The sequence below is a fragment of the Lepidochelys olivacea genome, assembly GCF_965140295.1.
Source record: "Lepidochelys olivacea isolate rLepOli2 genome assembly, chromosome: 1".
NCBI classification, from domain to species: domain Eukaryota; kingdom Metazoa; phylum Chordata; order Testudines; family Cheloniidae; genus Lepidochelys; species Lepidochelys olivacea.
In genome coordinates, this window is record NC_140411.1 from 218,519,328 (window position 1) to 218,540,702 (window position 21,375).

The 21,375-nt window shown below is 50.1% G+C and overlaps 1 protein-coding gene across 1 annotated transcript in view; it reads right to left on the bottom strand.

Annotated features, from left to right (window-relative positions):
* Positions 1–21,375, bottom strand: part of A2ML1 (alpha-2-macroglobulin like 1) — a 40,078-nt gene continuing 18,703 nt past the window's right edge. Inside the window, exons 13-37 of the mRNA XM_084638750.1 lie at positions 19,468–19,698; positions 18,527–18,590; positions 18,202–18,347; positions 17,781–17,930; positions 17,393–17,578; positions 15,950–16,046; positions 15,602–15,746; positions 14,918–15,146; positions 14,340–14,466; positions 13,769–13,890; positions 12,617–12,668; positions 11,982–12,065; positions 11,250–11,426; positions 10,932–11,013; positions 10,591–10,747; positions 8,498–8,572; positions 8,107–8,269; positions 6,534–6,748; positions 6,018–6,233; positions 5,603–5,730; positions 5,368–5,458; positions 4,874–4,942; positions 2,490–2,592; positions 1,229–1,270; positions 1–559 (exon numbers count right to left, since the gene is read on the bottom strand). Coding sequence (XP_084494876.1) covers positions 1,230–1,270; positions 2,490–2,592; positions 4,874–4,942; positions 5,368–5,458; positions 5,603–5,730; positions 6,018–6,233; positions 6,534–6,748; positions 8,107–8,269; positions 8,498–8,572; positions 10,591–10,747; positions 10,932–11,013; positions 11,250–11,426; positions 11,982–12,065; positions 12,617–12,668; positions 13,769–13,890; positions 14,340–14,466; positions 14,918–15,146; positions 15,602–15,746; positions 15,950–16,046; positions 17,393–17,578; positions 17,781–17,930; positions 18,202–18,347; positions 18,527–18,590; positions 19,468–19,698 — 3,150 coding nt within the window. The 3' untranslated portion in view covers positions 1–559; position 1,229. The remainder of the gene's footprint in view (positions 560–1,228; positions 1,271–2,489; positions 2,593–4,873; positions 4,943–5,367; positions 5,459–5,602; positions 5,731–6,017; positions 6,234–6,533; positions 6,749–8,106; positions 8,270–8,497; positions 8,573–10,590; positions 10,748–10,931; positions 11,014–11,249; positions 11,427–11,981; positions 12,066–12,616; positions 12,669–13,768; positions 13,891–14,339; positions 14,467–14,917; positions 15,147–15,601; positions 15,747–15,949; positions 16,047–17,392; positions 17,579–17,780; positions 17,931–18,201; positions 18,348–18,526; positions 18,591–19,467; positions 19,699–21,375) is intronic.

Below are 21,375 nucleotides of genomic sequence, written 5' to 3' on the forward strand. Positions count from 1 at the left end.
TTTATTAACAACTCTCAATATGTAAATCGATTATATGAATATAGTCCCATGATGTGAGATTGACCCCTCCTAGCAAACTAACCCTACATCCATCACACTGTAATTCTCAGTAGGTATTTCCTAGCCCTCCCAGTAGCTCCATCAACCCAGTACCCAAACATTAACTGCCCTGCATTCTCCCTTTGGGTGCATCCCCCAGATTCCTCTTTTTGTAGCTTCCCACCCCTCTCTCTAGGAGAATGTTAAAGGGGGTTACCTAGCTCTCAACTGGCCCAGGCCCCCTGTGTATTCCCTTGAGATTGCCTTCTGTGTGGCACTCAGCCCTTCTCCTTTTCCTTCTATCCAGAGAGGAATGAAGGTTTCTTCTATTCACCCTATAACCTCTTCCTTCCCCACCCCCTTACTGGATCGATGAGAGGTTTAATTGATGCATTCTGGAGCTGCATGTGAGCAGTGTAGATAGAGATTCTCTTCCCCCTTGGCTCAGAAGTTAAGTGCAATGGAAGAACCAGGAATTCCTGTTAATTACACCAGGGACAAGGTGTGTCTATCTCATCCCCTGAAAAAGAGGGGGGAAAAGTAAGTTTACATACATTTCCCTAGTGCCTTTCATTCTGAAGGGTCTTAAAGCACTTTACACTCAGGGGCTGGAAGCAGCCACTTCTGGGGTGGAATGTGGCAGCTGTTTAGTAAAACTGCACAACAGTTTAGGAGATGAAAGGAGTTGCCTGTTCTTGTACATAGTACCATGGGATCTTTTATTGACCACAGCCAGTCAGTTTTTCATCTTATCTCACAGACAGCACTTCCATCAGCACAGCTGCCCTTGGCATCATGCTGGGGCACCAGGGTAGGTACAGACTCGGGAGGAGACCACCCTCTACTACATCCCACACACCACTCCCTGTAGCACAGCGCCCTTAGCATCACATCGGGGCATCGGGCTAGGTTCTAACTCAGAGGGGAGAGCGCCCCTCCTGAGCCACCCACAGCACCCCCTGCAGCACTGTGCCCCCTATCACACACTGGAGCCCTCGGGTCAGTAGTGACTCAGATGGGAGAGGACCTCCCTACTGAGACATCCATACCGCTGCCTGCAGCACAGAGCCCCCCGGGATTGGGATCAGCACTGACTCAGAGAGAAGTGCTTCTTTTCTTCACCTTATGCCTGTGCTTGTATTAGGTTGCACAATAATGGTGCATACTACTCCATGAAAGCCATGCTCACCTCACTGGCATGGATCTGCGTATTCCACCGTCGCCTGCTCGTCTGTAACCGAAGAAAAGAGACAATTACTTTCAGCACCAGACACAAGCTGGGGGAAAAGAAGAGAAGCCCGATTCCCAGATGAACTACAACCCTCCCCCAGGTCACCGAAGGTACAGCCATGCTCTGGATGGCTGAACTTTCCAACATCTTCAGACTGTACCATTGGTTGAGCAAAGTAAGGAACAGGGGGAGGAGACTCAATAATAGTTTAAAATTAATCTGAGCAAATAAATGTTCGTGTGGTGGGGAGATTTTACTGGCATGCATTTGGGATGGATGCATCACGCAGGTTGTCTCAAAAGACTGTCAATTATATCTTTATTCCTAACATCACCATGAGGTATTGTCTACGTGCCAGATGTGAGAAAAATCTACTTTTGAAATGGTCCGAGAATTTCTGAAAGTATGACTGGCTGTAAATCAAAGTGTCTTAGATATCTTGAGTCACAATGGGGTGGGGGGGGGGGGGAGAGAGACCGACTAAAAACCAAACAGGACCTAAAAGAGCTTTTCTGTAGGAGATCTCAGGACCTCCTAGAGCCAAGGGTGTACTAGGTTCCACTGAGAAACTGTGAATCTTTGTGAGGCTCCCATTTTTAGTGCTGCTCAGCTGTGACATCCTGGACTTTAAAGTGATGACATTTTTATAGCCAAAAACCTGCCCCTGGGCAAGGACTGAATTTGACTCTCCAAGTTTTCTGCAATTTACTTGTATTTGTATTTTGGAGGGGAATTAATTCCACATGTTGCAGGGGGAGGAGGAGAAGGAAGCAGCATTTTGATGGCAAAGTTATTTTATGTTAAAGGGGGCTCTACAGTGCATATGGAACAAATAAATAATAATCCCTAGAGGTGCATGAAATATTCACAGTAGAGGTGAAACTACTTCGTTTGTGAGACTTTTTGCATTTTGTCACCCATTCAAAACTGGGCCCATTCTGCTGAGAAATACATTGTGATTTTCTGAATACTTTTGCCCTGAAACGGGTCTTTTTCACAATGTAAAAGAGCTCCTTTCAAGCAAAAGGGAATTTACATTTTCCGGTTTTGTTTTTTCATTTTGGGGGGAAATAGTTGTTTTACTGAATTTCACACACACACAAAATCTGAAAATCAAAAGGGTGTGTGAAATCACCTGAAATGAAATAGCTAAAATCTGCAAGCAACGTTTCCTCGGCAAAATTGCCAGTAATTTGACACAAATCATATCCTAACCCACCTGGCTGGTAGTAATCATAGACTTTGACTGCAGCTGGCTTCAGATCCTTCACTGGAATGTATTGGCTCATGGTGAAGGAGTATGTCTGAGTCTCCTTATTCAGCTGTGAGAGAGAGAAAGAAAATAAGAGACAGAGGGACAAACAAGGTCTGGTTTGAGCATGCACTAAGGAAGCTCCCCCACACCCCAACTCTGCCAATGTCACTCAGTCCTGCACTGTAGCCCCTGGCCCCCCCTGCTATTCCAGTCCTGGGCTCCCCACACAGCTTTTGCAGATGAACTTCCTATTGATGCACCTGGAGGGCCCCCTGCTGTTACATTACCAACAAGACATCAGCAGAGACGTGTGTGCTGAATATCAGGGATGTTCTGGTTTTTTAACGATAGACGGAACTGGCTATTGAGGCAGTGGTAAGATTTTAACTCAGGATTTCAATAATGTTTATCTAGCTATGAATGTTTGTTAGATACCATGGTATTTATCTGAGCCCAGAGTATGGACTGTAGAAAGAGCAGGATCTGTCCTGAAGTGACAGGCACATTCTCTGCCCTGCTCTTTTATCTAAACATTGCTACTATGTTGGAGCCCATTGCTCTTGTTTATTAGCTCTGGTTCTTTCAGGGATGTTTTCCAAGAAAAGTGAGTCTTCTAGCATGATCTGAAAGCAGAGCTTTTCTGATCCCTGTGGGAGGGTGTTCCAAAGCCTGGAGGTTATTCTTGAAAAGGCTCTTTCTGATTCTCGATTATACACATTGATTCAGTTAGCGGTCATGTCGAGGAGCGTAGCTGCCATGGTCATTCCCTGAAGAATGGAAGGATCTTGATGTAACAAAGCTATTAAGGGGACAAGACCAGGTCAAGTCAGCATTAGAAGCTTGAAATGGATCCTGTACCAAACAGACTGCCAGCATAACAGACTTCTCAGTTCATCCTGCTCAGAGACGGGCTTGCTGTGTTACGCACCAGCTCTGGCTTCCTTGAGAAATGCCTGTCTAGATTCACACGCGAGTGACCTTTTGAAGATGGGCTGGATTATTGCATGCTTCTGAGTGATAGGTAAAGTGCCTTCTCTGAAGGAGGCTCAGCAGTGGGCCAAGCATTTCCCCACCAGCTTTGACCAGATGAGAGACAAAGGAGGAGATCACAGGTGATAGCATAGTTCTCTCTCAGGTGCCTTCTAGTGTCCTAGACAGAGACACGAACTCAGTTCTGACACAGTGAGAAGGACGCTGTACTTGCTGCTCCAGCATATATAATGCTTGGCCCCCCGCAGGCTGTCATGGCCTCAACTCCATCTTCTCAGCAAAGCAGGAAGAGGATTCTTCAGAGCTAGAGGCACAATCCCCATGCTTGCACCCTGAGGTGTGCGGTTTGAAGCAGTGGTGAAGAGGAGCCAGCCTGTGTTTACGAAGCAGCTCTGAATCAGCACACTTACCTCAGATGGGATCTGATGAAGGTGATGGTTCCGGAGAACAATTTTGTTTACTGCAGTCACCACTGTGGCATCAATACAAGTGTTTTCATTAGACTGCAACTGGTAATTCGGTATGATTTGGAGCAGGTACCCTCCCTCCCCGCACTGGCACTGCAGCCACCAGCCCTTGGTGTCAATTCATCTAAGAACCATGATGGCCAATGTGGGCAGCATGGTAGTGGCAGGGAACATTTGGATGCCAGTGGGTCAATTGTCACAGCTGGTAGGTAGTCATAGTGTTCTGTCAGATCACTGACCGTTGCTGCTGGCGCGCGGGGGTGGTGGGGGGGACAATGCTGTTCCTTGAGGGAGGGGGCGGGGTGTTCGAAATATAGAGTGTGTGACCAACTGAATATGTGGAATTGGGGAGTGCTTGGAGAATGAGGTTCTGAACAAAATTATTGAAGAGAAGGGATGAAATCCCAGAGTTTAGGAGACTCCAGCAGCTGGCATGACACTCAGTCTCTCTCATACAGTAGGTAGCTGTCAGGGGGTCTGTAGACCGTACTGGAGTTGTCCCAGATTAGCATGCTAAGGGAATGCACACAAAAACTTTTGTTTTAGGGGGTGAACCTTGCTTGAGTCAGAGGCTTGATGCAGTTAGTACAGTCATTCCTCCTGCTCCTCGTTTGCCAGTCCTGGGAATATAATGAGCTGGGTAGCCAGCTGGGTGAGCTGAGAGAGTAAAGGGTTGGCAGTGTCTCAGAGATGCACAGGAGGATGGGACTCTTGTCGGAGATCAGGTCACATCCTCCAGTTTAAACTCCCATATAAACTGCCTGGGACCCTCAAAACTAACTCAGGTCCACTGGGACCCAACACTCTCACCTGCTGGTATGAGACCTACAATGTAGGTGTTAATTAGTTTGTGTAGACGCAACAAAGCTACTACCTTGTTCCAGCACTGACCTGGTCCAGATAGATGGTGAGATCCTCAGGCCCAGTCTCCACTCTCTTCACAAATGGCTGCTGCTGGAGCTGGGGACGGGGAACTGCAGCATTAGAGTCTCACCCCAAAACACCCCAGCTCATTCTCCCAAGAGTCTCACCCATGGAAGACACGTTCTAGGGATTGGGGTGTGTGAAAAGTGTCCCCTACCTCTTGACCAGCATCTCCTCCAATAGCCCAGCTCATTCCCAGGGAGTCTCACCCACACAGGAGTGAATGGGAAACAACCCATAGAGTCGGGGGGGGGGGGGGAGTGTTTAAAGTTTTATGGGGTCAGGGAGCAGTAGAAAGTACCCCCAGGAACTGACTTTCACCCCAGTGACAGAGCCAATGGTAAGTGCCCGCATTGAGACCATCGTCTGCGCTCCCTGGCTGTTGGTTGAGCTGGCTTCCATGCAACACATGTATCTGGTCACCAGGGACAACAGGCCAATGGTTATGGGAAGCGACTTACAAAGTAGTTGGTGCCCCGGACAGGCGTGAATCCAGACAGGTTCTTCACCTTGATAATGACCATGTTGGAGGTGCCACGGCTCCCCACATAACTGGAGGTGAAAGGCAGGAGGTCATGTAGGTTACATCCACCTTAACTTTGCCCTTTCCCCGATCTTGCTGCCTCTTTTCCTTCTGCCCTCCTCCATGTCACCCTGCCCCCTCCATTCCCTTCCTCTCTAGCTCCTCACTCTCACCTGACGCTGATGTTGAGGGACAGGAAGCGAGGGAGTGTTTGCTTCTCACACTTGTTCTCTCCTACTCCCACGCTCAGGGTGAAGGTCTCTGCATTCTTTGAGGGAGGCACATTATACCTCAGAACTGTCTGATGGGAGAGACACAGAAAAGTACTCAACAAATAGAGTCACGCAAGCCTGCAAGAGACTATATCCTTGCCACTGCCTCCAAGAGGATCCTGAGCTAGCCAGTGCTGACCTGATGCCCTAGAGGTGAAAGGATCCATACCCCATTCTGCAATCCCTCCAGCCCTCCGATCTGAGGCTCCATTACAAGTGAAAGGCTGCATATCCCATTCCCTCATGACCCTGAGCCAGGCAGTGCCCCCTTCCATGACATCCTCCTGGCCTCTCTCATAAGAGAGCCACCACTCACCTGCACATACACACAGCCTGTGCCAGCTGCTTGTATGGTGTAATTTCCAGGAATGTCAGGGAGAGGCTGCTGCTGCAGCACCAGTCGGTTGGTGGCCTCCACATGGAAGGACTGCTGGAAGTTCTTTCCTGATTTCACTGTCACAGAGACGTTTCCGGATTTGATGAATGTCACTGCTCCATATCTAGCAAGAGCTTGGAGAGCAACCACAGTGTCCTGGGAAAGGAAAGGCAATCTCATCACTGAGTGCAGATCCACTCCTCAGGGCGCTGGCACATGGATCCCCACCCCCTCCATCAGAGCTCAAGAACCATGGGATCCTTTCCCCGGGATATTAACAGTGGGATTCAAGCTCCCAGCCCCACAGTGCAGTGGGATCTGTTCCTCAGGGCACCAGAAGCTGGATTCTCACAGACAGCCTCTGAGCATAGTAAGAGTCTAGCACAGAGACATCCCAGCCTGTTGCTCTCCCTGACTAGACATGGTGTCTGGCTCTGAGAGAAGCTGGTTTGTTACCTGGGTAGAGGCAAAGCCCCCATAGGCATTCTGCTGCCTGGCCAGCCATGCCACAATGCCAGTGGCAGAAGCAATCTCTTCCTTGGACACTTTTTCTGTAGCGAGCAGAGCCAGTAACACATAGGCGGTTAACTCCACATCCACAGACTTGGGCTGGGACCAGCTGTACTCAGTGGGAGGCTGGGCTGGTTTCCTGCTCCAGTGTATCTGCCCTCCTGGAGGAGGATAAACAAGAACCTGAGGCTCAGAACAGGACTTGCTTGGGTCCAGGACTGCAATCCAGGCTGAATTTCATGGTTACATCCCACCTCATGTGCGACATTGAAAAAAGCCCATACCCGAAATCTGGGTGGGGAAATCCTCACGGGAATGCTATTGTGTCAGTGTACTGAGTGATTAAGTAGTATTCATGATAGAGATGCCACATCACATCACTGCCATGATCAAAATAGAGGGATCACCCATGCCTTCCAGCAGGGAGTGTGATGCAAACAGGTCCCATCATGATGCAACATCAGTAAAGCCAGTTGATGGATGGGAACGAGCAGAATTTAACACAATAAGACTAAACTGGGATAAATCAACAAGGGGGAATCATCCCAAATACAGATACTCTCTGGGGACAAAACCAGTCTGGCAGGGACAATAGACAGCAAATTAGATACGAGTTTGCAGAGTGACAGGCTTAATAAAGCTAAGGGGGGGAGGGATAGCTCAATGGTTTGAGCATTGGCCTGCTAAACCCAGGGTTGTGGGTTCAATCCTTGAGGGGGCCATTTAGGGATCTAGGGCAAAAATTGGGGATTGGTCCTGCTTTGAGCAGGGGGTGGGACTAGATGACCTCCTGAGGTCCCTTCCAACCCTGATATTCTATGATTCTATGAAAAAGGCCAGTACAGTGTTGGATAGCACATTCACATTCCGGAGCAGAGCAGAAAAATGATAGTTCCCCTACACAGGGGGGACTGAATCTAGACTATTCCTGCTTTGGGCACCACTTTATAGGAGAACTATATTGACAAACAAACAACAGATTATCAGGGGGCTGGAGGGAGGGATTGATGAGGAAAGAGCCAAGACCTACATTTTCAAGAGCAGCCACTGATTTTGGCTGTCTCAACGTTTTGATGCCTGACTTGAGACACCTGAAACTTAGAGGCCACTTTTGAAAATGTAGGAGTAAGCCTGTATCACTTCACTAAGAAATGATGAAGGGGATGCAGGGACTTGGTACTAGTTGCAGTGCACTTAGGAGGAGAGGAATTACTTAGTGTGGTGCAAGGGGATATGACTGAGGAGGATGAAATGGAAAGAAGAAAGAAAAACTGTATTGTAACGGAGGCAGGAAAAAGCACATCAGTCGCTCAAGGGAAGGGGCAAAAGCCCCAGGGACAGGACAAAATGCTAGAACATGTGCTGCAAGGACCAATCTTGCCTGAGCTCATAGGGCTTTTCCACCAATAATGTTCTTGGTTCTGTGGAAAGCATCCTGGCCCTAAGCATTGGTGGAATTTTTGTTATAGTCACAGGAGTCCTAGTGCTTCGAGTCAGGCAGCTTCTTGCCCCATGGTACCTGACTTGATGGCCTGCTGGTCCAGCTTAGTGAGCAGTAATTGCCTCGTCACAGTGTCTCCAGCCAGTGAGTAGACATACGCCAGCAGTGCCTGGGTGTAGAGATCAGTGGCTTTGGAGGAAGCATTTCTGAGGCACTGCAAACTGTTCTTCACCATTGGGTCCTGGAACAGGAAGAAACATGTAGTTCACCTAACATAGGAGGTGGAGCAGAGAAAAATGGAGACAGCTCCATAGTGACCAAATCCTGACATGGTCATGAAGATTGGGTACGTTTCGGCTATAACTATCCGCTGTGAATGACAGAGGAACAGGTGGGCCCATGGAAGCACTAGAACTAAGACAAGAGGAGAGGAGTGAGCGAGGCCGTGTGTAGGCAGCACTGTACTCACATTGAGTGGCTTTCCTGCCTCCAGCAGTGCACCAGTGATGTAAGCAGCCAGAGAGATGTCGTCATTTATCCCACCCTGCAGATCAGTGAGAGAAAGAGGTTGGTGGGGAAATGAACCTCCCAAATGGTAGCTGCTATGTGGCACCTTGTGATAGAAGGTACCCATGACCACATTCCACACACTATTGTAATAATCTTTGTACGATGTATGCCTTGTGAGGTACCATTTGAAAACTCATAATTCGCAGCTCATTATTGCCCTAGTAAAATACATATGGCAACATTGTATGTGAAGTTAGAAGATTTCCCTAGATGACATTATTAACCCATGTGCCAAACCCACAGCCCTACCGAAGCTGAAGTTGGGCAGGGGGAGGGGGGAGGGAACGGTCTGTCCTAAACAAAGGAATGTGTGATCTGCTTAATTTGCATTTAAGCAGTAAACAGAGTCATCAAGCAGGAAGGGGAGAAAGGAAGCTCAAGCAGGTGACAAAAAAGCAGCATGGAATATCTTTCCTCATAGACTTTTTATCTCCTGGTACCCAGCTGGAAATGTTTTTCAAAAGGTGGGCTGAAACTATAAAAAGGAAGGGCAAACACCCCAAGACACACCCGCTTTTTCTGTCCATTGCATTCATGGCACCTGAAGCGACAAAGCAAGCATTTGTTGGTTTCTGGGAGAAGGGATTCTGACCTCAGAAGTTTGGTCAGTGAGACTGGTGAGAAAACTTTGCTTTGAATTTAACGTAATTTGTTACGTTAAGCACCAGTTGTGTTTCATCTTTATTTTCTTGTAACCATTTCTGACCTATGCCTCATTACTTGTAACTTACTTAAAATCCGTCTCTATGTAATTAATGAACTTGATTATTGTTTTGTCTAATCCAGTGTGTTTAAATTGAAGTGTTTGGGAATCATAGAATATCAGGGTTGGAAGGGACCCCAGAAGGTCATCTAGTCTAACCCCCTGCTCGAAGCAGGACCAATTCCCAGTTAAATCATCCCAGCCAGGGCTTTGTCAAGCCTGACCTTAAAAACCTCTAAGGAAGGAGATTCTACCACCTCCCTAGGTAATGCATTCCAGTGTTTCACCACTGCCAATTTCACCCCAATGCCATTTGGGGTGGCAAGTTGTGTGCTATTATTTCTATTAAAGAAATAAACGGACTTTATATAAACTTGTATTGTCCAGAAGAGGACTGGGCAGTACAGGACATAGACTTCTGACGGGGGAGGGAGAGGGGGGGAAATCTAGGACTGGGGGTGAGCTGGGGTCACCCTGCAATATAACCTAGTGTGGTAAGAGCAAGGTGTGGCTGGCTGAAGTACGCACGCATGCACACACACCTGGGATGCTGGAGGCTGTTGGTGAGCAGTCTAGGCTGGAGGCTACAGCAGCAAGCTTAGGTGCTGGAATTAGGGGTGCAGAAGCACTCCCTGGCAATGAAGTGGTTTCCATCAGACACAGGGTTTACAGTTTGGTTCAATGGCTCTCCGCTCCCCCACTATACAAATTGTTCCAGCCCCCTTGGCAGCAAGGCACTGTAAAGGGCACCCCAAGTTACAGGGCTGGCGGTCACACAGTTACTTATTAGTCTGGATTGTACCTTTGGTATGTCACACAGCTAATGTGGGGTTACCAGAGGGTAAGGTGGGACAGAACATTCTCCTCCATCTGTGAGAGTGAGCCTCAAACATGGGAGAGATCATTAAAGTGCTGGGGGAAGGGGAGTTTATTGGAGAGCCCTAGATGGAATAACCCATTCTCCTCCGTGGTGGGGGAGGAGGTGCTGGGGAAGTGGACTAGGAGAAGGTGGGAACAGTTGTGGGGAGGGGCTTCTGGTTATTTAGGATCACACCGCTAGCACTAAAAAGGGGATTATCTGGACACAACAGCCATATCCTTCCCACCTAACTCTGAAGAGGTGAGAACAAAAGAGGAGTCACGCCAGTAGGCCCTACATTAGAGTCAAGCGTAGGATCATTGGCCTTCCATCAGGGTCCAGGTAGTGTCACTGGGCCACTCCCTTAGAGTTAATGACAGCCCCACTAGGAGGGATTACTGAATGAGGGCCAGGCCTTGCTGGCTGTTACCTTCATTGCCGTGTGGAGGAGTTTCCCCACGTTGGCGTAGCAGCCATTGGCCTGCTGGTTCCCTGCTATCCACTTCAGAGCATCCTCAACGTTCTTGTCATCTAGGAAGATGTGCTGCTTGGCTTGAATGAAGCATTTGGTCACGAATGCGGTCAGCCTGGGGGAGAGGAGGAGTAGAAGTCAGTGAGAGGAGGGAGAGTCAGTGCCAGGGCGGGTGGGTATGCGTAGTGGGATACTGACAGAGTGAGGGCTGCGGGGGGGGGGGGGGTGTCGACAAAGGTAGTACCAGCATTGTGGGAGGCAATTCATTACTGTACTATTGAGAAAGGCTAAGTATTCACCATGTGTTGCCTTCTCCATCGCTCTCTCCAAAGGCACTGTAGGAACCATCTCTGTGTTTGTATTGAAGTTGCCTCTGGTACCCTGAGCAGGAGAGAAAGACAACTGGAGACATCTGAGTCAAAAATCACCCAGGCCTGCCCCTTCCACAGAAACTGACCAGCCATGGAACTGGCTCACTCAGAACCAGGGGAAAGCCACAGAGTTCACAGTACCTCTCCTGCCCCAATCCATCTGCCCACTGTTTGGGGACATCTACTGAGCACAGAGGCTGAGATGGACACCATGCATTAGGGAGAGGAGCAAGAAAACTAACTGACCTGTTTGCAGGAAACCCACAGCTCTTGTCTTCAACTCCTCACTCAGCTGCCCTGTCTTCTCCAAATACTGCAGCACGTAGATGATGGGGGCGAACAGCACCATGTTCTGCTCTCCGCAGCCGCTGGGCATCTGCACCAGCTGGTCCAGGTTCTGCAGCGCCGTCCCCATGATGTCACCTGGATAAACAAACATATGTGCACAATGGTGATCCCCCTGAACTGTGCATCTATGTCTGATTAAATATAGTCCCGTCCCCCCCCACATATCAGGCTGCTCCACACATTATACCATTACTCAACCCATAACACTGCCGGCCTGACACCTCTCCAACCCCACACTTGCAGCCACCCAACCGTTCACACCTCTCCTGCGCCACCCTGTCTACATCCTCCTACTCCATGCTTCCTTCTGCATCTATCTACACCCACTCACCCCGTACGTCCCTTCCCACTGCTTACACCCATCCCACCATCAGCCTGTCCACTTATGAACCCTCCCATCCATACACCCATCCAAAGGCACAAATTGTACATACCTACCTGTGTACAAGCCCTCATTCCTCCACACACTCCTGCTACATCATTTGCCCTTCATCAGCACTCTATCCCCCTTTTCCCCCCACACATGCCATCAACCCATGCAGCCACCAAAACACGTCCAGTCTGCTTACACCCTCATACATGCCCCCCACCCTGCTCTACACTAAATCACTCGCCAGACTGATTCCTTACCCAGCACGGACACTTGGGCCCTGGCTGAATCCGGCACCATGTCCTCAGGGAGCTGCAGGGAGACTGAGTCTGAGGCAGAATTCCCTGACAATTATAACAAAGAAAGGAGTGAGCCAACACAGGAGAGGGTGTAAGAGAGACCCCCACAGCTAGAAACACAATAAGCCACTCTCAGCAGTAATGGATCTCCAAGACACTGAGAGCTCCTGGCATATGGACCAACAACTCCAGCAGCAGCAGGAAGAGAGGAAGGAGGGCAAGTCCTTATGGGCACATACTGACTTTCAAGTGTCCATTCCAAGAAGAATGAGGACAAGACACAAGAATAGTTTTTTCACCTCCTCTCAGGGTCTTTGCATCCAGAATCCACTGCAGGAGGCAGCAATTGCAGGGGGTAGACACACATTCAGGAAGTACAGGTCCTCATGCATATATTCCAACGGGAAAAATCCCACCTTTCTATTCCCTGCTGGAATCACAGGGCTCAGTGAGCCAAAGACCTACCCTCTTGGTAAGTGCTGTCCAGCCAGTGCTCTCCCTCCCCATATGTCTATGCATAGGTGACACTCTCTTTCCCCAAACCCAAGAGAACGTGGCCACTGTGATCCCTTCTCATGGTCCAATGCAACCCATACCTTCTGGGCAGAGCAGGGAACTGTGAGACTTCTCCATCAGGACGCCCTCCGGCTGTCAGTAGAAACACAGAGAAACTGATTAAAGACAACACATGTCCAGTCTTCAGATTCATGTGACCTCATGACTTTGGGCTGCATGCTCTGGGGCATCAAGTCACAGAGCAAGAAGTGATACAAGGGTGAAGAGAGAGGGGCAGAGGCCACTCCTGGACTCCTTAAGTCAACTCTGGGCACTTTGGGACCACAGTGGTCACATCTTGGAACAAGGAAGGAATATGCTATATGGTATATGGCTCTGCCTTGGAATAATGGGTTCAGTCCTTGTCCCAGACACCTCAGAGCCAGAAAGAGGCCAATCAACTGGAGGGAATTCAGAAGAGGGCTACAAATGATTAAGGGGCTCTAGATTGACTGATTTAAGAGGGAAGATTAAACGAACTGGATCTATATAACTCAGCCAAATGGCAGCTGAGGATGGATAGCCACTTGTCAATGGTTGTGAGAGATATAAACTCCAACACAGAAGAGGAACTGGGGATGAGAGGACAAATAAGAATATAGAATAACATTGAGCACAAGGTGCATGTTTCTGGCTGGATGCTGAGGAAACATTTCCTAACAGGGAGAGATCTAGTGAGATGTGGAAGGGTCCTCCTCAAGGGATGGGGTGGAACAGCCATTGCTCAGGACATGTAAAACTAGACTGGGCAAAACCCTGGAGAACAGACTGTAGGAAACCATCCTGCACTGGTCCCAGGGGAACGGAAATGGGACCTAGTAGAGCTTTCTCCAACTCTGAGGCTGTGTCTATACTGGATGTACTACAGCGGAGAGCTCTCCCGTCGGCTTAATTACTCCACCTTCTATGAGAGGCAGTAGCTGTGCTGGAGAAAGAAGCTCGCCTGCCGACATAGCGCAGTCTATGCCGGCACTTAGGTGGGTAGAACCTATGTCATTTGGGGGTGTGGATTATTCACACCATGAGCGACATAAATTACACCAAAGTTCTAGAATTCAGACCTCGTCTACACTAGAAGTCTATGAAATTCAGGACAGCAGATGGATGGAACTGCTGGCAAAAGCATTGGTGATAACAGTGTGGTATCTTCTTGTTCCGCCCCCCCCCCCCGTTCTCTGGATCGGCAGGCTTACCCGGACAAGGAGAGGCTTGATCAAGGTGTCACTGCGGCCCTTATTTGGCACCGTCACTTTCCTACCACCACAGAGCTCTCTGCTGGGCAGTGCCACTGTGGTGACGGTGAAGTTCACCTCACCTGGCAAAGAAAAAAAAAGAAAAAAATAATAAGCTCTTCAGAGCTTCCATTTTAAACCTGCCCATCCAGGCAAAATGGTTCAGTGCACAGAAAACTGATGACATCTGTAGTTCTGTGCAAGCCAAGACAATTATGTGAGAGGAACGTGCTCTCACACCTAAGGGTTCAAAGTGATCTGTATTTCCCAACTCCAGGCACGGTTTTGCACTAACAGTCCTGTGCACTATGAGAACCGGGGTATTGGACCATCATATTCTGAAATATCAGGGATAACAATGGAGTTCTACAGGTGGGACAGTGGTTTCATCCAGTATGGCAGGAGGATACTGGGTTAATTAGATGTCTGGTCTAGGTACAACAGCAAGGTGGGAATCTGATTATTTGGAGCAATGGTCTTAGCTGGTACAGCAATTCCTGTGTTCTCTCCCCTTCTTCTCTGCTCTCCTTACCCAGTTTGGTGGCTGTTACGTTCCAGTAATAGGTCCTGGCTTCATCAGCACACAGACAGCTGGTGTATTCACAGCCCTTATATGACTTCACCTGGTACTCCTCTGACTTGGCCAGCATAATCTGGATCTGCACAAGAGATAGGGAAAGGGTTGAGCAGTCAGGGACATGAGTGGAAAATTAGACAGAGAAGCAGCACAGGGGCAAGGGAGAAAATGGGGGACAGACTTGAGCTTACTAAAATTCCCTATAAAAGAAACTGAGTAACAGGTGAAAAGTACTGGATCAGCAGAGCAAGCTTCACACACCCACACCCACACACAAACAAACAAACACAGAGCAAGCAATCCAATCCCATGGATGTATCTAAGCACCATGCTGGCTTCCTGGTAATGGAGGTAAAACCTGCTCTGGATCTCATGGGATTAGCTCCCATTCCCTGGGGAATATGTAAGGGTAAAATCCATGTGGCTCTCTTGATACTGATTCGGGATCCATTGTGGGCAGGGGGAAGGATTTACAGGCACGCAGGTAAAGCCTGACCCAGATGAGGCTAACCGGAGTGTGAGTGCTTCCTCACCCTTATGCACTGTTTCAGGTAGTTGAAGACAGTGGCAGTCAGTGTAAATGATTCCCCGCGGATCACAGAGTAGGGTAAGGTCAGGTCCACGAAGAAAGGTTTGAAGGCTGTCAGCCCCACTGTAGGTGAGATCCCAAAGCCACTGCTCTCCGAGGTACAGAACATGCTGGCTTTCCATTCCGTGATGGTGTCAGGGAGAGTGACTGGGACCTGCTTGTTACCTGAACTTCTGCAGAGAAATCAGATCATGATATCGGGGAAGGGAGATCCCCAAGGGACAGGAAAAATTCTGACAATAACTAATGATACTATGATTATCTCCAGTATCTCTCATCCCAGAATCTTATAGAGCTTTCCAGGCATTAATCCACCCAACATCCCCTGGGAGGCAGTGTAGGTCGTTATCCCCACATTACAAATGCAGAAACTGATGCACAGGGAGGGGAAGCGACTCACCTAAGGTCACCCAGTGAGTCAGTACCAGGAAAAGAACCCACAGATCCCTTCTTCTAACCCCTAGATCCCACAGACTTTCCTAAAACCCAGCAGATTTGTTCTCTAGAATATGAAACATAGCCCAGTCTCAAAGGCCTGTGAGGTTTGGTTCAGAGAAGCACCTCCAAACACTGCCCGCACAAAGCCTTGCATTTCTCCCCACCATCCCTGGGATTAAACATCACTTACTCAATGGGATACAGCTCCCAGATCCAGGTCTCAGGGAAAAACTCACGGACTTGGGACTCACTGGATTTCTCCACTGATGGCGGCTGAAACTCCGCTGTAGGGACACGTCCTGAATCCTCCATAATAGGGGGTGGCCTGGGTGCCCCTGGAAGTCAGACAATACCTGCTCTTTGGCTGCTTACTCACAGAAAAGGCTGGCACTGGGATAATAGAGTCCAGTAGGGGCAGTGGAGGAACTCAGGTGGAGATTAACCCTTTACTCCCAGACAGTAATTACATGGATTAAGAGAGCAGAAAGGAAATTTAATAGACCAGGACAATCAAATAAAAAGATAAGGAATTCCTTACCCATTATATTATGTTCCGTGTCATACCAGATGGGATAGGGACGACAATCCAGGGGTCTCTTTATTTTGCCATTTGATAAAATTTTCAGTCCCATCTCCTGTGTTAAATCAGAGATGAAAGAAACAAAATGTGAAAAAGGAAGGGTTTAACGTTTGCTTAGTGTCTCTGCCTGTGTGTCAATATAACTAGTCAACTGCATCACATTGTCCCCCCTGCTTGTCTCTGATCCCCATCTCTCCCCTCTTCCCTTGTCTCTCTCTGCACTGCTCTACAATAAGCTAGGACACCTTGGCAGGCATAGGAGCCAACTCCATGGGTGCTCCAGGGATCGAGCACCCACGGGGAAAAATTTGTGGGTGCTCTGCACCCACCGGCAGCCAAGCTCCCCTCAGCCCCCACCCCACTTCCTCCTCCCCCCCGCCCCAAGTGCACCGTGTCCCCACTCCTCTGCCTACCTCACAGCGTTTTCCACCCAGTCGCCGCCAAACAGTTGTTTGGCAGCGTTAGCACGCTCCAGGGAGGGAGGGAGGAGCGGGAACATGGCACGCTCAGGGGAGGATGTGGGGAAGAGGCGGGGCCAGGGCAGGGATTTGGGGAAGGAGTTGGAATAGGGTCAGGGAGGGGGCGGAGACTTTGGGGAAGGGGTTGGAATGGGGCGAGGAAGAGGTGGAATGGGGGCGGGGGGTGCGTCAAGCACCCACAGGAAAGGGGGGAAGTCGGCGCCTATGTTGGCAGGCACACTGATTTTGTGAGCTCCTCGGTCATCTCGCTCGTCCCTGCCTGGGTCAGCAGCAGCAGCAGAATTGCTGTTAACCAGTTTGGCTGACCAAGACACAGTAGTGCCTTTACCCTAGCACAGCCATGATTGTATTGTGGAACTCATGAGGTAACAATTCTATTCCACCCAGCTATAAATCTGGTGATTTTCAAGAGTTCAGCTTCAACAGCTCTTGTTTAATCTAGCTCTGAGTTCAGGGAGAGTGAAAAACTCCACACACATACTCATCTCTTTTTGCAACTGAATGACTCAAAACTCACCACATACCGATCCCACCTGCTTTTACTCAGAGACTTTTAGATTCAAACACAACCCTAAGTGTCACTCCACTAACTTCAAGAGCAATGTGCCAGGGATTAATTTGACGCATACACCTAGGACAAAATGTGGCCCCTGCAGATCTTTATTACTGCTGATGATGCATGAGAAGGAAAGAACCAGCCTGACTCTGCTTTTATTTCTACATAGAGTAAAACTGTTTTGGAGTCACAGAGATGGAACGACAGGGTGAAATTTTAATAGAGACAACATACAGAGCAGACCTGCACTTCCGGGTACATTGCTGTATCTAATATAGTTCTCTTGAGCCCAGTCTCTCAGAATGGAGGCTATGCATCTTCTCCTCACAGTAAGGAGAGGCTGGTGATGAGCATAAAGGCACGCACCTTTAGGAAGCTAAAGAAGTCAGCCCCTTGGTCAAACCAAGGTCTCGGTATGATGGAACGTCTTCTGCGGTCTACTGGCACAGGGTTGAGGACAGGCACTGGAAATGGCCTTGTTATATAGCAGTCATCGTACTCATCAACTTGATAGGGGTAACCTCCATTTGAGAAATCGAGCATCCCATACACCTGCAGAACCACACATGGGCCCAAGGAAACAAACAAAGGGCTGATAGCAAAGACAGAGACACAGACACCTGCCATTCATCCCTCACCCCAGCTCCTACTGCCAACCCCCTCCCACACACAGATGCCCCCCTTTCACCCCAGAGCCCCAGCTTCCACCATTTCTCCATCATTCTGCCCCATCCCGTCACAGTGAGCCACTCACACTGCTGTTGGAGAGCTCCCTCTCTGGCCTCAGGAGTAGGACGCTCTGGTCCACAGCTCGGATGGCACACAGCGAGTTGGGAGCTGCCCTCAGCTGGAGATTCACAGTTGCCCCTGGCAGGTCCTGCTGCTGCGAGAACTCCAGGTTGACCTGGACAGATGGATCCCAAGATGGGGAGAGCCCGTAACATGGGAGCAAAGAGGCAGGAAAGAGGAAGGGCAAGAAAAGGGATGAATTAGAGAAAAATGATTCCTCTGTTCAAGGGGAAAGATAAGGGTTTAGTCGTGGCTCCCCTCAGCACCTAAGCTGCATTTTCTGTTGGTGCACATGCCATGCACTGAAATGGCTTAATCTCTATGGTACCCACCACCCCTCTTCCTGCACCTGTGCCAACCCCAGCCTCCTCAAGCCGGAGCCTCACCTCGTTCTTGAAGCACATGGAGACTGTGAACTGGACTTTGTCAGCAACGACTCCCCCATCAGGGAACATGGCATAAACCACCAAAGAGGGGTTAGGAGCAAAGTGGGAGGTGAAGGTGAGAGGGATGGAGAAAGAGCCCATCAGCCCTGGGAGGAGAGAGAAGGAGGAGAGATTCTGTCAGTAGATCTAATATGGTCTCCTCCTGCCCATCTCAGCCCCTCCCACCCCTCTCCATGCTGCCTCCTTCAGGGCTAGATTTGTCACTAGAGCCCATCACTGGAGGGGTTTTACTCCCCCATTTTAGGAGAGGAGGCTGTGGATTTACCACCATTCTTCTTGATGTTGACACGTTTCTGACCATCCCCGATGAGCTTCTGCTTCCCCACCACCTAGGGAAGGAGAAGGAGAGAGATCTTAGAAGGTGTTCAGGTCAGGTACCTTCTCCCATCTCCTCTCATGTCCCCCCCAAACACCACAGATCAAAGGTTACCAGCCATAGGACGGGTGAAGTCACATGGGGGACACTAGACCTGAGAGAGGGAGGGTTTCAGACAGGAAAGGAGGCAGGTTGTCGGAGGGTTTTGACAGCAGGGAAGGGGCTTGCATGTCCAGGGAACAGAGAGAAGAGGCCTGTCCTATGGGGACTGCACATTTTGTAGGGCGAGGGAGACTGGGGATGGTTTCTAGCAGTGGGGAGGTGAGCTGCACTGGGCATGCTGGTTCAGGAACTAACAGGAGGGAAAGGCAGATCATGGGGAAGTGTCCTAGGAGATTGGGAAAGGGGGTTCATATGGGAGGGCATGTCCAGACACAGGGAAGGGAATCCAGCACTGCAAGAGGCATATCAGGTAGCAACAGCATATCTGGGGAGATTGGGATGGCTTCTAGAAGGAAGGAAGGTGGGTCCACCAGGAGCAGATGTTTGTGAGGGTGAGGGCAAGATTTGGTGGGGAGCAGGCAAAGAGGAGTGAACGTGAGTAGAGAATTGCAAAGAAGGTATGAGGGGGGGTTCGCTGTCCTGTTGCAGGGGAGAGGGAGGGATCAGCAGCTAGGAGGGGCTGGGCTGTCTGGAGGAGCTGTGAGAGGGGAGGGCAGAACAGGAGAAGAGGAGTTGAAGGAAAAGCATGTGCCTCTTGGTGTTTCAAGGGTTAAGTCACAACTGATGAGAGCTACAGCCATGCATATCTTCCCTCTGCTCCCCAAGACCCTTCCTTGGAACGTTCCACAAGATCTGTCCCCCGTCCCCTAGCCTGCCTGGGCACTCACATAGAAGGAGAAGAGGATTTCTCTGGCTTTGCCTCCCAGATCTATTCGATCAATGCTGTAATCCACCCGGACCACCTGCTTCTGGCCGCAGGGCAGCACCCCTGGCAGCCGCTGGATTTTGAGGTAGCTCTTGGTGGTGCTGTAGTATGGCTTCAGGTGGAGGAAAGCATTCAGGTAATACTGACTGATCCTTGTAGAGTCAGATACCAGATCCGGAAGCCTGAACCTTCCCTGGAAGAGAAATAAAGATAATAATTATGACTGCATTTCTCCAGAGCGCTGTAAATGTTCTGGCCAGAACATGTGTATATACACTGCTCTCTGCTGGATGGAATCAGTACAGCTCAATCAGAAGCTGTAATACTTGTACATCTAAACAGGATTTTCCTCTGGTTTAAGCACTAGAGGCCAGTGCTTTAAGAGCGGAAGGGCCCCCGTTCTGTTCTGGGGCCTTCACGCATCTGTTACAATCCCACAGTGCTTTACACCAAGTGGACTGGATTCCAAAAGACATGATTGTATTAGACATGAAAAGGGACCATACGCATCTAAAATGGCATGTATTATCATTACACATTATAATATAGCAGGGGTGGCCAACCTGTGGCTCCGGAGCCGCATGCGGCTCTTCAGAGGTTAATATTCGACTCCTTACCTAGGCACCGATTCCAGGGCTGAAGCTATAGATGCTAACTTTCCAGTGTGCTGGGGGGTGCTCACTGCTCAACCCCCTGCTCTGCTCCAAGCTCTGCCCCCACTCCACCCCTTCCCCCAAGGCCCCTGCCCCTTCCCCTGAGCCTGCCATACCCTCGCTCCTCTCCCCTCCCCGCCATAGCCTCCTGCACAGGTGAAACAGCTGACTGTGGTGGGGGGGGGAGGGGGCAGTAGGTGCTGATTGGTGGGGGCTGCCAGCAGGCAGGAGGCACTGGGGAGCAGATGGGGGGCTGCTGATGTATTATTGTGGCTCTGGCTCTTAGGCTCAGGTTGGCCACCCCTGTAATATATAATTGTTATCTATGTAAGGGGACTGTTGCCCCCTTACTAACATTCAGTGGGGGTGTTTTAGTTGCTAGCTCCCAGTACTAAAAAGGGGGAAGGGTCGATGGGGAATCAGGACCCTGAGACTGACAGCCCCCAGGAACAATGGGGAGAGGCCAATGCTCCAGGTCAGCCTGAATGACAGGGCGGGCAGGCTAATCAGGGAGTCAGGAGGCCAGGGAGGTCCCATCCTCCCTGTGAGCTGGATTTGCCTGGGTCAGACAGAGTGGGGCCAAGCTAAGGAGAAAGCAGGGGCCTGAGCTGAGCTAGGGAGCAGAGCTGTGCCAGACCCAGAGGGACCAGAAAAGCAGGCCAGAGAGAGCAGACCCTGTCCTGGGAGCAGAGCTGCAGCCCCAAAGCCAGAGGCACAGCACAGACAGAGCAGACCTGTCCTGGGAGCAGAGCTGCAGCAACCGGAGCCAGAGGGGCCAGAAAAGCAGCCCACGAAGCAGGTCAGTGCTGGGAGCAGAGTCACAGAAGCAGCGTGCAGAGCAGACCTGTCCTGGGAGCAGAGCTGCAGCAACCAGAGGCAGAGGGGCCAAAGAAGCAGCCCAGGGAGCTGGAGGCAGCAGCAGTGCAGAGACCGAGTGGTGCTGCTGGGGCTGGAGCAGTCCGGAGCTGGGTGCAGTGAGCAGCTGGGGAGAGTGAGGGGGACCCTGGGCAGCAGGCCCAGCACAGGGAGACGCCTCAGCCAATAGGCTCTGCAGGCCAGGCTTGGATCATAACCCTGACAGGGCGGGAGCGACACTGGGAAGAAGGGTCCTACCACTTAGAGCCTGAGAGCGTGTGGCCACCACCAGAGCAAATGTCCAATCCACTGCATCCCTGCAGCACAGCCAGGGCCTGAGAAGGCGGCCTGGAACTTACAAG